Genomic DNA, 14,731 nt, shown 5'->3' with positions numbered 1-14,731 from the left:
CAATTTTTTATTATTTATTATAGTTAGTAACATTTATTCAGATTTTGGCTAATTGTATTTATAATTAATTTTTAAATCTTCTAAATAAATTTTTTTATAATTTTTGAAGAAAAAAATGATTCCTTAAAATACATTAAAAAACAGCACAAGCGAATCTTCAAAGTAAGGGTATATTTTTTTTTTTGGAAAATATCAAAAAATGTGTTAAAAAAAGATATATTTATATAACACTTTATTATCAAAATAAAAAATCAACAACAAATATTTAACATTTAAAATTTAATCTTTTTTACCAATTCCCAATTCTTCTACAATTTGTTTTTTCTTTTGTATGATTTCAGATCTTAATTGACTCTTCATACCTTGTTTTCTTTGTTCATGTTTTCCAACTTTTGATTTACCTCTAGCTTTCTTTCTTGGAATATATTTTGGTACTTCAGCCTTAACACGAAGAATTTTTGCCCTGTAAGCAAATGTATCTTCTAATTTTTCTGTATTAACTTTATTAATTTCTGAAGAATCTAATGTAATAAATTCAGGTTGAATTTTGTCTAACAACTGCCTAACTTCTCTTTCTTGTCTTTGTTTTTTGGTTTCAAAAGGATTAACTTTATATCCATCAAAATTAGGATCACCTGAACCAGGTATTAATAAAGAAGTATAACCAGTGGAATGACCAACACCAAGAACATCTTCATATGGACAAAATTGAAGTTTATTAACAGCTCCAGTACATTTATATCGTAAATATGGTGTTTTCATAGTTCCTAAGTGTGAGTCATTATATACATTTACAATATTTTCACTACCAACAGCAATACAAGTTTTTTGTGAAAAAGCTAAACATGAAGGCATTGATGGAAGTTTATAAGCATGTAAAGGTGTTAAATTCCTTATATCCCAAATTCTCAAAAATTTGTCAGCACCTGCCGTTGCTAAATATGTTCCTGTTTGATCAACACATATACTTGATACATTTGATTTATGTGCAAGCATCTCCACCAAAGGTTCTTTAACATTTGGAGACCACATTGCAACTTTACCATTATATGCTCCAGTTAAAATAATAGCATTTGAAGGATTCTGTGACATTGAATTTAAAGATCCTTGACGAGATTGAAATTGGGAAACCATTTTACCCATTGTAACATCTAAATAACTTAAAAAACCTTTTTGATTTCCTGTAACAAGAAGAAAATGTCTTGGTAAAAATTCCATTGATATAACTCTATCCAATTGTTTTAAACAATGTATTTCAATACCTTGTCTATCATATATATGTGTCCATCTTAATTGTCCAGCTGCAAATAATTGTTCATTATGAAGCCATTTTACACATCTAATTTCTTCTCTTGTATTAATTTCACAATGTAATTTTTTTGTCATCCAATCAAATGAAGCTAAATGACCAACTCTTCCACCTATAACTAAATGCCTTCCATTTGGAGTAAAATCAAAATTGTATGGACCATATTTATCTAATACTAAATCAAAACCTTTTGAAGCACTTGCTATATCAACATTACTTTTAATGTCACGTTGTGAAATACAAAATGTTGGTTGGTCATCTTCATCAATTTCTATATAACCATCTTCTTCCTTATTCATAATTTCTGCCCTGGCCATAAATTCTGCCCTAGAAGCAATTTTTTGTTTCTTTGTACGAAATTTCTTTTTTTGTAGTCCAGTTTTAACAGCATTCTAAAAAAAAATTTTTACTATAATAAAAAATGCCTAAAACGCTACTTCATCTAAATCAGCAGTTCCTTCATCATGCTTCTGTTTTTGTTCTTCTGAAACTTCAGGAACTCCTGGAAATGGATCCTCAGTTTTACTTTTTTTAATTTTGTTTTGTCCTGTATTGTAATAACGACTCATTTTAGTCTTTAATTTTTCAAATTATAGAAACGTATTAAAATATATTTTAAATTTTTTTATTACTCTTAAAGAGAATATTATAAAACATTTTTCAAAATTAGTTGGAAAAATGTTTACCATTTTTTATAGTGTGTTTTGATGTTTCTATTTGAAAAGATGATATATGGTATAAGTTTGTCCAATAAGAATTTTCTTTTGTTGTAAATAAAAAGTTACTAATGAATTCATGTACAAATTTTAATATTTAATTCTGCAAAATGATTGACGAAAAGGGAGATTTTTAAAAATATAATTCATAGGTTATAAATTGTTTGAATTAAAATAAACTTAAATTCTCAAAATAAAAAGGGAATTTTATAATATTTTTATAGTTGTGTATTGATAACATTAAATAAAAATGTTTGATAATGTATGTAAAATTAAAAGTTTAGTAAGTAATAAAGGCAAAAGATTTATTACATATTTGGCATATAACAAAAAAAAGAATGATATTGTATGATTCAGTTTTTAATTTTTTTAAAGTTTGTAAAGTTTTCTTTTTTAAAATAGTTAATTAGGATATTTAAATTTTGTACAAAGAAATTTAATATAACAATTAACTATAGTCATTATCAAGGGAATTGTATTTTATAAAAAAAAATTAGAATAATAACTTTTTAATAATCAACATTTTCTTATTTACTGATGTATTTTCAAATACGAATCAATGATGTAAAAGTTTTTTCCTTATATAAATTTTTGAGAACATTTAAAACATTGTTATTCATGCTTTTTATTTCATAACATTTTTTCAAATAAATCAAAATGAAATGAATCCCATTATTATAAAAAAATTTTTTTTTGATATATTAAAAAGTCAAAATGTGAGTATTTCAGAACTTTTTTTGTAATTATCTATATCTGGCATCAAAATAAGGACAAAACCGAAACATTTTAAGGAATCAACCTTTAATTAATTTGTAACTAGGGTTTACCTTTAATCAATTTTCCAATATTTATTTTATTCCTGAGAATATAAAATGACATTTTTAATTTATGCGCGAATCAATACCAAACATTGTATTTTAAAAACAGTTTAAAAATAAAAAATGTTTTTAAAATTTGCTACATTTAAGAAATTGAAGTAAGTGCAGCGTTGCAAGATTCATGTTTCTAGAAATTTATGTACTTGAGTTATGATGTGTTTTTAGAAACTTTTTAACTTTCTTTTTGTTTAATTGTTCTTTGAATTAGAAAAATCTTATGAAAATAAATTATTTTTAAAGAGCTTCATGTAAAGAAGTGATCTAAAATTGTTTACTTGTTATCAAATTTTCAATATTTAATATAAAAATTGAAATTTTTTTCAAAAATATCTTTTACTTTTGTCTTAATCTTTTATTGGATATAACTTAAATCATTTTAAATTTTTTATATATATGATTATATATTATAAATTGATCATTTTTAAAGTTTCACCAAATAGGTATACATTTATTCATAAATTCTAAAAAAAAACGTATTTATACCTTAGTCTTTGAAATACACTGAGATTAATTTAATATTAAGCAAACTTTAAAAGGGGAATAATTTTAAAGTTTTGAGTAAAACAAATGTTAATAGATAGAGTTAAAGAAATAAATATTTTATCATAAAATTTTATTCTCAGACTACTAAGTTTGTTTTTCATAATATATTAAATTTTCATGATATGTAAAAACAGAATTTGTAATATGATTAAAGTACGAAATGTTACATAGGCAACATATGAAATATTTATAATTACCCAGTACTAGACAGATGAAAAAAATTATTTTTTAATTAAAGTTTAGATACTAAAATTAAATAAATAGTTTATGAAAGTGTTTTGTCTTTTAAAATTTTTAATTTATACATCATATTATAATTTTGTCTAGAAAAGTTATTTTTAATTAATTTATTAGAAAGATATGACATTTTAAGATAAGTTTGATTCTTTATTAATCAGTTTATTTTTAAAAAAAATGTTTGATATTCATGAATCAAAATAATAATTTATGATTATATTTATACTAAGAAAAATTATGAATAAGACATTAATATTAAGTTTTAAGAATTTTGTTATTTTAAGAGATTTTTGTTAATTTATTTAACATTGAAAATATGAGAATAAAATATAAATTCCCTATTTAAAATAATGTATAAAAATTTTTATAAAACTTAATAAATTCTTAATATTAACCATTGATATTCAACTTTAAAGTTTGAAAAGCGTATCTAATATTATCTTCAAACTTTCTGCCATAAAATTTACTAAATGAATAAATTAAAAAAGATATATGACATTAGTTGGTAATTATTACTATAAAAATTGAAATATATTAGCAAATATAATATTATTTATATAACGTGATAATTTATTTGAATAAGTCCTATTACGGCACTTTTAATATATTTTGATTATAAAGTTTAAAAAAATAAGATATTTTTATTATTAGAAAAAAAATGTACTACTATTAAAATTTTTTTAATTTAATTTCAAATTAATTTTGTATGTAAATAGTATATAAGTTTATACATATTATTATATAAATATTAAAAAATTATTACCAATTAATAAGATATATTGTAAAACAATAAAATTTAAAATAAAAATACATAAAAAATTTATTTGTTGTTAAATTATATAATTTATTATATAAAAATATTAATATTAATATATAGATTACATAAAAAATATATTAAATTTTATGAAATAATTATTCTATTATGAGATACTAAACTATTCATGATGATTTATAGGTACCATAATTTTTCTAATAATAATATCAAATATTTTTATGTAAAGATATTTTGTGAATTTAAAATTAAACCAACATTTTTTATTATCTTTTGATCGTATCTTTATTTTTTATACCAAAGTACACATATAATTTGTAATTCTTTTTATTAGTAGTTCAATATTTTATTTTTTTTTTCTTTCTAAAATGTCTTCAGCTAATAATATTGAAATCACAAATTTTAATTTTTTGGATAGTCAACGTAATCCTATTGCTACAGTTACCCATCAAACTTTGACCATCGCTGGACCATCAAACAGTGGAGTAATTGAAATTCCAAGTCGTAAAACAACAATTAAATATTCAATTAAATCAAAAACAGTTGTATCATCAACTTCAGTTGTTATTCATAATTTGGAAGGTGCTTTATCTGATACAATTAATAATGCTCCTAATTAATTTATGTTTTATTTCATTTATTATTATGATTTAATTCATTAAATCTTTTTTTTTTAATAAAATTTCTTTTTTTTTTTTTGTTTGGCAATTGAATAATAATTTAAAAAAAAAATTATATATAAATAGAAATCACAATATATTATTAGTATTACTTTTATTTGAAATTGAATTATAATTAAAAGAAAATTACAAAGAAAAGAACATCAATGAAATTTTTATTATAGGTACACATATATGAGGTTAAAATATTATACATATCTCAAGCATTAAACCAATTAAAAGTCAGAAAGTGCAATTGTTATACAATTATTTTTCTTTTATTTTCATTATAATTATCAACATTCACATTTTTTGATATTTTCTAAATGAACAATTATTTTAAAAGAAGTGTTTAATTTTATATAAATATACAAAATTAGATAGATATATTATTGTTAACTATCTCTTCTAACATATATATATATAATCACTGATTTTTGTATCATACTAATTTTTTTTTAATGCCTTCTCTCTTGTTTTATATATAAAATAGTATAAATTTTACATTACTTTTCATATATATATATATATTAAGAGGTTAACAGGCAAAAGTTTATATGCTACCATTCCTTGAGTCATTTAAAATTATACTATTTTAACTAACATATTATATTCATCTATACAAAATGAGTAAGAAGATGTGTTAATACGTGATGGTTAATAATATAAATGTATTTTTATTAACATACTATGAAAAACTATTTGTTTAAAATTTTTATAGTTATGTGATTTTAAAATAATTTTGATTATTATTATTTTTTTTTTATTTTATTAAATTTAAAAATTTTTTTTAAAATATTTTTATAGTTTTTATTATATAAAAAAGTTTATTTTTTTAAATATGGAACCTTGTCCTGTTTCATGGGAGATTAAAAAAGAAAGAGTTTTTGATAAAGTTAAAGCAAGAATTCGTATTCTTGAAAAAGGTAAATATTATTATTATTTTCATAAATTATAAAAAAAAAAACTTTTTTTTTAAGAGATGAACATTAATATTGCTAATGATGTTAAAATAAAAATTTTTGAAAGTTTAAATATTAATAATAATTATGAAATTTCTCAACCAAAAAAAAATTCTTATACATATTTTAATAAAAATGAGGTATATTTTGAATCATAATAATATTTTGATTTTCATGTTTTTAGATAAAGATTCTTGAAGATTTTTATACAAATAACAAAAATCCAACCTCAAAAGATATTGAAAATATAGCAATTATAATTAAAGATACGAAAGAACGAGTACGTGTAAGTAATAAATTTAATATATCAATATTTAATAATTATTTATATTCTATTTTTAGAAATGGATTGGCCGTAAACGTCTCTGTGAAAAGAAAATATTAAAAAAATAAAATAAACTTATATTATTATACGTATACTGGTGAAATAGTTATATTTAGTATTAATATGAAACTAAAATTGAAGTATTTTCTTCAAAATTAAAATTATATTGAAAGTTTTTTTTATATGAAATTTGTTTTAAAATAAATTTAATATTTTTTATTTTATTTAAAAGTTTATTAAATAAAATATTTTTTTATATACTTAATAGGTCAACGAAATGGTAATATATTAAATTTAATACTTAAAATTATTTTTATCAAGTAAAGATTATTACAATCATAATTTTTTTTTTATCATATGTGATAAGACACTATTTAAAAAAGTATATTAAATAAAATTTTGTCACAGACGATCACTTTTACTTCAACGTGGTTATATATATTATAATGTCGCCAATTAATAATTTTGATGACAAAACTTATTTAAAATACTTAAAATCACTTGTTTCTAATCACATCAAATTTCCTATAAATAGTACTCATAGAAAATCCAAAACTGGTATACTTATTATAAATACAGGCACACCAAAATCTTATGGTTATTGGGATTTGAGAAGTTATCTTAAAGAATTTTTGTCTGATCAAAGAGTTATTGAAGTTAATAAATTTATATGGTATCCAATTCTTTATCTTTTTATCCTTACAATACGTCCTTTTAAAAAGAAAAAATGTTATAAAAGTATTTGGAATATGGAAAAAAATGAATCACCATTATTAACAATGTCTAAAAGTCAAAGAGATAAAATTTTTAAAAAATTATCTAATGATGTTACAATTTCTTTTACTATTGATTGGGCTTTTAGATATGGACCGCATAATATTGAAGAAAGAATTAATACTCTTGTAAATGAAGGTTGTGATAAATTAATCATTTTACCTCTTTTTCCACAATACAGTCAAGCTACTGTTGGTGGTGCTTGCGATGAGGTAAAATTTATAATTATATTACAAATAATAAATTTAATAAAAAAAAATTATTTTTAGGTATATAGAACAATGTTAAAATTAAGATATCAACCACCATTACGTATAATTCCACCATACTATGAAACTCAAAAATATATTGAAGCTATTGGTGATTCAATATTACATAAACTAACTAAAAATAATATTCCATTAGAAGTATTACTTTTTTCATATCATGGAATACCACTAAAATATAGTCAAAAAGGTGATCCATATGGATTACATTGTCATAAAACAACAGAATTTGTTTTGGAATACATTAATAATATTGTTGAAAAAGAACCATCAAAATATAATCATATTCCATATACTATGACAACATACTCAAGTAGATTTGGTCCAATGGAATGGCTTAAACCATACACAGATGATACTGTTAAAAATCTTGGAGAAAAAGGATGTAAATCTTTGGGTATTATATCACCATCTTTTCATACTGATTGCCTTGAAACGTGGGAAGAATTAAGAGATGACTTGGGACAACTTTTCATTGATTTAAGTAATGGTGGAAATTTTGTCTTTATAGATTCATTAAATGACACTGAAAATTCTATTGATCTTATGTGTCAATTAATTAATGATAATATCTTCTAAATATAAATAATTAAAATATAGTAAAAAAAATGTTTATGTTTATGTAGTTATTTATATTAATTATAAAAAAAAATTTTTTACTCTTTGAAACAACATACTATCTTGAAAAATTGTATGAATATTTCATATTATTAAAAAAAGTTATATGAAAAAATAAAACCATGTATGTATACTATAAAATTATAATTTAATCATAATGATATGATATGTTTTTAAAATTTTTTAACTACCTTCAAAATTTGGATTAATTTCTAAAAATTTAAGTATAATATTTCTCAAAGTTTTCCTTATCACTCAACAAAATTATATGTTGATAATTAAATTTAAAAAAAAAGATGTTTACACTTTTATGGAAGTACTTTATTTTTTAAGATTCATGTCAAAAATCTATTTAAGGAAATAAAACTTTTTTAAAGCAAACTTTATCTCATATTACTATGTTAAATGATATCATAATTAGAAATTTTTCTTGTCAAGTTTTATTCATTATCAATTTAATTTTCTATTTTTTTATCAATTTTTTCATTTGTTATCAACTATCCTTTTTTTTATTTATGCTTTTTTTAATCTAATAACTATAGAATTTCATTATTACCTAGTATGTAATAGTTGTTATCTAGGTTATGTTACTCTCTGACAATTAATTTTTTAAAACTATTAAATATTGTTAATTATAATTTTGTTGTTAAAAATATTGTTTTAAACAATTTTTTGCAACATTATATCTTTCATATCAAAAATATTTTTATACATATGATGAAATTAATAAAATAATAATGTAATAAAAAGTATTTAAAAGTAATTTTTTTTAATCTTTTAATATTTTTAAATTAAAAATGAGCATTTAATTTAAACATAGAAATATTTGATAAGAATAATTAATTTGCTTATATATATATATATATATATATATATATATTATTACATAAAATAATTTCAAATTAGATTTTTGCAATAATATAGCTATGAACTTTGCTATTAATATTTGTTGATAAATTTAAAAACTTCAAAACTATTATTTTGAAAGAGTTTTTTGAAATATATTTAAAAGAATATATAATTAAATCTGGTATTAAAATTTTATAATATTTTTTTCAAGAACAATATCAATATTTTTTGAAAGTAGTTTATTTGTGATTATTTATGTCAAAATACTATTTTCAAATATGGAAACATTTTTTAAATTATGCATGAACAAAAAAAATACGTTAGTAAATAATTTTTTTTATATTCGAAGAAGTACTAATAAATAAATAATTCACCCCAAACATTATTTTGAAACTAATAATTAAGATCGATTTCTTTTCAAATAAAGTATAGAAAGTTTATTTATTTTGTATAATAGAATTTACATATATCATTTTATATACATTCAATAACAATATTTTTCTTACATTTTTTCTAAACTATAATTTACAACAATTCCTAAAAACATTTTTTTTTCTCAAAAAAATAAATTTTAAAGTTCATTTTTTTAAATTAGAGTAAAAAAATTTAAAAAGAAAATAAAGTTTTTTGGTCTATATTTTAAAAACAAAACTTATATTTCTAGCGACACTAATTTTATTATAAAAAATACCAAAAAGTTGAAGATTTTTTAAAGTTTGAGAAATTTTAAGTCTAACTTTAAAATTACACTCCTAATATCGAAATTTTTTTTTAAATCTTTTTTTGCTTTAGCTAAAATTTTTATTTCAAAATCACTTAAACAATCATTTTGCAGCAAATGCTAATTTAGCATTTTTTGTTGCAATATTTACATGAAAAAGTAAATTTTGGAAAAATGATTGCACTTCTTAGTATCAGCGCAATTGTTTTATTTTAGAAAAGTTTATAAAAAATATAAAAAAAAAATCGAAAAAAAAATTTCACAACTCATTTTTCGCTTTTATATAATAAGATTATTATTGTTAGTATTTATTTATTTTGTCCTGCTGTGGAATTTGCGGCAACATGCCGTCTTGTATTGGCAACCTCAATGAGGAATGGAATGTTATAATCTAAGGAATAGAATGTTATAAAATAGTCAATATCATCTTTTGTATATTCAGTTATATTGTGCTTTTTTTTTAATTCAAGAAGAATTGCATCTTTATCATTACCAAAATTGGTAATTTCATGAATTATTGCCACCATATGACTATCTGGAAAAATTGGTCGTCTATTACGACTGATAAAATTACTAGATTCTGTTTTATAAAAACATATATTCTCTTCATCATCTTCAACTGTTGTTAAAGAATTATATGGCTCCCCAATTTCAACTTTTTCTTTCATATCATAATCTTCAGTTGGTTGACTAAATTCTAGAACAGGTTTCCTCCAAGTACCTGTATATCTTATGTATACCTCACATGGTTTACATAATTTTATGATACCTATATCATTAGGTTTAAGTGGAAGTGCTTTCTCATCCGCATAAAATTTTTGATAACAATTCATACAATCTTTTCTATCCTTTACTATATTATCACCATAATATTTTTCAACCGTAAAACATGTGCAAACTTTTGTATCTAAAATGCACATATGGCAACTACGTTTTCTCATTGAATAATGATAAGCTACAACCTCATTTAAAGGTCTTCCAATTTTTGATGCAACAAATTTAAACCTTTTCTCTTTTGAATGTTTTAATGCTGAATTATAGGCAATAATTTCTTCTTCCGTAAAAGGTTTTATATAATGATAGGGTTCAAAACTTTCTATATATCTACATGCTTCCATAGGATCATAATTATGTTGTCCTAATATTTGCAAACTATCAGTATAATTTATTCCAGAAGCTTCTGCTGCTACTAAAAAACCATCTAATTTCAATTTATCAAAAGAACTTAATGATTCAATGTGAAGCTTTTTTGGATCCCATAAAACTTCCATATTTTTAAATTTATCATACATTTTATCTTCTTCACCTTCTTTTAACATATCTGGTATGTCTGCTTGAAACAAAGGACCAATATGAATTTTTTCACCATCTCTATCTCTAACTCTGTCAAAATTTGGATCTTCAAATTCATTAAAAGAATTTCTACCATCTCCTAATCTTTTTGACCGTCTAATTGTTTGTGATGTTCTGAAAAATTTAAGTAAATTTAAATTTATTTAAATTTAATTACCCTTCATTTGATTTCTCTTTACTTGATGAAGCCTCTAATGTAGAACTCATTTTAGGAAAATTAAAAATATTTACAAACTAAAAAAATGATAAATTATTGATTTAAATGAGGGAATAATTAAAACAATATCATATATTAATTGATGTATACATGATAATGGCACACCACACTATTCATAGATAGATAACTTAATGGAAAGTACAACAGAGTATTAAGTATACGGTAAAAATCATTAGCACACACTTGATATATGTAAATATAAAATAGACATAAATAAATATATATATTTATAGAATATATTTATAAAAAAAAATAAGAAGAATCATATAATGTATTAAAATGAATATCTATTTCATTAACTTGAAACCTATTTTACTGCAACAAAAGAAACTACCTACACACTGCATCACAGTAAGAAAGAATTCTCTTCCTCTAGTAGTCATCTAAAGTATATAACTTTTTTTCCCCATGAGACGCGACTATGTTAACGTGGAAAGCTGTTTATTTGTGAAATTTAATCTCAAAATCGCACATCCTATCCTTATGAAGAAAATTAATAATAAAGAAAAGGATAAAGATAATATAACAGCTGTTAGTTTTTTTAATGTAACATTAATATCTATTATATGTCTTATAACAATAAAAACATGTTTAATTCGAAGTTACACTTCAACAGATTTTGAAGTAAGTTTCAGAAACGTTAATATAAAATAATTCAATGAAAAAAAAAATAATTATACTTAATATTTAGGTTCATAGAAATTGGATGGCAATAACATTTTCAAAAAAATTATCGGAATGGTATTATGAGAATACATCTGAATGGACATTAGATTATCCACCATTTTTTGCATATTTTGAATGGTTACTAGCTCAAGGGGCTCATAAAATAGGTTTAAAAAATTCATTAGAAATATCTGAAAAACCTATAATGAATGATGGTATTTTATACTATCAACGATTTACAGTAATTTTAAGTGATATATTTTATGTAAGTAATTTGTTTATTAAAAATATAATTTAAATATAACTATTTTTATATTAGTATTTTGGTGCAATAGTAATATCAAACATATCGGAAGAATCACCTTTCAAGGGTGGGAAAGAATTTACAAAACGAAAAAGATATTTTATCTTTTTTAACTTGGTTTTTTTTGTACCATTGATTCTTTTGGATAATATTCATTTTCAATACAATGGTTTTTTAACTGGATTTGTTTTACTTTCAATTCATTTTATTTTTAAAAGAAAGTTACTAGTATCAGCTTTACTGTCAGCAATATTAATTAATTTTAAGCATATTTATATTTACTATGCTCCAGGATATGTAGGATTTTTTATATTTAACTATCTTTTACCGATAGATTTTAATTTTACAAAACGTATAATATCATTGGGTGGATGTGTTTTGATGCCAATATTTTTAAGTTTTGGACCATTTTTATATACAACTGGTCTAGAGGGATTTTCACAAATTTTATCAAGATTATTTCCATTCAAAAGAGGTTTAACTCATGCTTTTTGGGCACCTAATTTTTGGGCTTTATACAATGGAGTTGATTTTGTTTTATATAATATAAGAAATATATTATCTAAGTATTTAAAAAATAGTGATATAATTAATAAACCTGAATATACAAATGGATTGGTACAAGAATATAATCATACAACACTTCCAAATATAAAACCATATCATACAATAGCACTTATTATTATTTTCTTATCACCTCTTATTATAATAAATAGGGGAAAAAAAGATTCTGGAATTAAATATTTACAATCTATTCTTATTTCATCAATGGCATTTTTCTATTTTGGTTATCATGTACATGAAAAAGCTATTTTGTTACCCTTAATACCATTAATGATATTATCATTTAAAAATCTTGCCTATATATCGTTGTACTTTAATCTTTATATTGTCTCACATTTTACAATATTTCCATTAATTTTCTCACCCCTTGAAAATCTTACCAAATATACATTATCTATAGCAATAACAATTATAATATCAATATTTTTCAAAATAATTTATGGAATTAATTTATGGAAAAGTTTTGATAAGACCACCAAATACTTTGCAATTATATCTATATTTTTAGAAATCTTTACTAAAATATTTCTACCAATATGTTTACCTAATTTACAATTTTTACCAAATATGTTAACATCATGTTTTCATGCTGTTGTATTAACCTGGACTTATATTATTTTAGTAAGAGATATTTTAAATCAAGATGATGAAATAAATATTAAGAAGAAAAAATTATTAAAGGAAGAGGTAAAGAAAATTGAATAATATTTATAAATTAATTTAAAAAAAAAATTTTTTTTTTTACATAAAAATATATTATTATACTTTTTTTTGATAATTTTAGTCTAAACTTAAATTACTTTTAACTGATAAATTAATAACGAGCATTAATAATATCAAAATTGTTGCAGCTGTAGATGGAACTTATAATAAAGATGGTGATGGACAAATATGTATTTTAGGGATATGTTTCTATGATTTTATTAATAATAGTGAAATTGATTATTTTGAAAAAATTATAATTAATACACAACCATATATATCTTCATTTTTTGCCGTTAAAGAGGGTGAATGTACAATTAATTTTATAAAAGAAATTCTTTATAAACATCCTTTATTAAAACCTGATGTTGTAATTATTGATGGAAATGGTATATATCACAAAAGAAATTTTGGTTTAGCTTCTTATATTTCATGTAAATTAAATATACCAAGTATTGGTATTTCTAAAAATATCGATCTAAGTCCATTGAACAATGATTGTGATGGAAAAATAATAAGAAATGAAATTAAAAATGGTTGTATTATAAAAAGTAACATAAACTTATTTCCTTACGATAATAGATGTCTTATATTAAGACAGCCTAATTCGAAGAAACTATTATATGTATCCGTTGGAAATGGTATGAAAATTGAAGTAAGTGGAAGAATTGTTGAGCATTTAATTAAAAGTAATTTACAAAATATGCCGGTTAATGTGGTAAGTTTAATAATGAAATTTTTAATTTTTTTTTTTAGTGTGATAGGAGAACAAGAGATACATACAGAGAATATTTTGAAAAATAAAATATTAATTTGTATTTTAAGGAAATAAATATTAATTTTATAATATCATATTCACAAAAACCAACATTTATTAGAAAAAAAAAATTCCACGATATGGTTTAATTTAAGTTACTTAATTATTAAAATATATATATATATATATATATTTATATATTTGGTGCATCAAAGGTTTCAATATGGCGCGAAAGTACATATGACGTAAGGACGCATAAGAATACACCATTAGTTAATCGTTTTTTGAAGGAGACATACGCTTATTCAAATACTTCTGCTAACGTCATGTTAAGTAGAACGGCCTTGCTGCTCAAAAAAATACATACACATAATAATGTGCATATGTAACTCTCCTACCTCTTCACTGTTATGCGTTTTACCCACTAAAAATGTAACGATGCTGGATAAACTGTGTGTGTGTATAAATGTAAATAAAATATATATATGAAAATGGTTAGTTCTCTGACGCGAAATGCTTCTCACACAAAAGTAAACGTT

General features: G+C 21.5%; 6 protein-coding genes across 6 annotated transcripts; 4 read left to right on the top strand and 2 right to left on the bottom strand.

The window, feature by feature from the left end:
* Positions 1–279: 279 nt before the first annotated feature.
* Positions 280–1,878, bottom strand: SRAE_2000093700 (WD40 repeat and BING4, C-terminal domain and WD40/YVTN repeat-like-containing domain and WD40-repeat-containing domain-containing protein; the record flags this gene model as incomplete). The annotated part of the gene is made up of 3 exons (XM_024651829.1): positions 280–1,484; positions 1,527–1,701; positions 1,747–1,878. 3 exons carry the CDS (start codon positions 1,876–1,878, stop codon positions 280–282), a joined length of 1,512 nt encoding a protein of 503 aa, XP_024505467.1.
* A 2,945-nt stretch (positions 1,879–4,823) lies between these two features.
* Positions 4,824–5,075, top strand: SRAE_2000093600 (Hypothetical protein; the record flags this gene model as incomplete). The annotated part of the gene is made up of 1 exon (XM_024651828.1): positions 4,824–5,075. One exon carries the CDS (start codon positions 4,824–4,826, stop codon positions 5,073–5,075), a length of 252 nt encoding a protein of 83 aa, XP_024505466.1.
* An 880-nt stretch (positions 5,076–5,955) lies between these two features.
* Positions 5,956–6,469, top strand: SRAE_2000093500 (Homeobox domain and Homeodomain-like-containing protein; the record flags this gene model as incomplete). The annotated part of the gene is made up of 4 exons (XM_024651827.1): positions 5,956–6,040; positions 6,095–6,216; positions 6,261–6,362; positions 6,419–6,469. 4 exons carry the CDS (start codon positions 5,956–5,958, stop codon positions 6,467–6,469), a joined length of 360 nt encoding a protein of 119 aa, XP_024505465.1.
* Positions 6,470–6,847: 378 nt separating this feature from the next.
* On the top strand, positions 6,848–8,020 carry SRAE_2000093400 (Ferrochelatase, mitochondrial; the record flags this gene model as incomplete). The annotated part of the gene is made up of 2 exons (XM_024651826.1): positions 6,848–7,387; positions 7,445–8,020. The coding sequence occupies 2 exons, from the start codon at positions 6,848–6,850 to the stop codon at positions 8,018–8,020; spliced, it is 1,116 nt and encodes a 371-aa protein (XP_024505464.1).
* A 1,917-nt stretch (positions 8,021–9,937) lies between these two features.
* On the bottom strand, positions 9,938–11,189 carry SRAE_2000093300 (ELM2 domain-containing protein; the record flags this gene model as incomplete). Its single annotated transcript, XM_024651825.1, has 2 exons — positions 9,938–11,096; positions 11,140–11,189. The coding sequence occupies 2 exons, from the start codon at positions 11,187–11,189 to the stop codon at positions 9,938–9,940; spliced, it is 1,209 nt and encodes a 402-aa protein (XP_024505463.1).
* Positions 11,190–11,682: 493 nt separating this feature from the next.
* On the top strand, positions 11,683–14,239 carry SRAE_2000093200 (Probable dolichyl pyrophosphate Glc1Man9GlcNAc2 alpha-1,3-glucosyltransferase; the record flags this gene model as incomplete). Its single annotated transcript, XM_024651824.1, has 5 exons — positions 11,683–11,823; positions 11,891–12,130; positions 12,185–13,420; positions 13,518–14,153; positions 14,192–14,239. The coding sequence occupies 5 exons, from the start codon at positions 11,683–11,685 to the stop codon at positions 14,237–14,239; spliced, it is 2,301 nt and encodes a 766-aa protein (XP_024505462.1).
* Between the last annotated feature and the right edge of the window lie 492 nt (positions 14,240–14,731).

The sequence above is a fragment of the Strongyloides ratti genome, assembly GCF_001040885.1.
Source record: "Strongyloides ratti genome assembly S_ratti_ED321, chromosome : 2".
Taxonomy (NCBI): Eukaryota; Metazoa; Nematoda; class Chromadorea; order Rhabditida; family Strongyloididae; genus Strongyloides; species Strongyloides ratti.
This window is presented reverse-complemented; position numbering and strand designations above follow the sequence as displayed.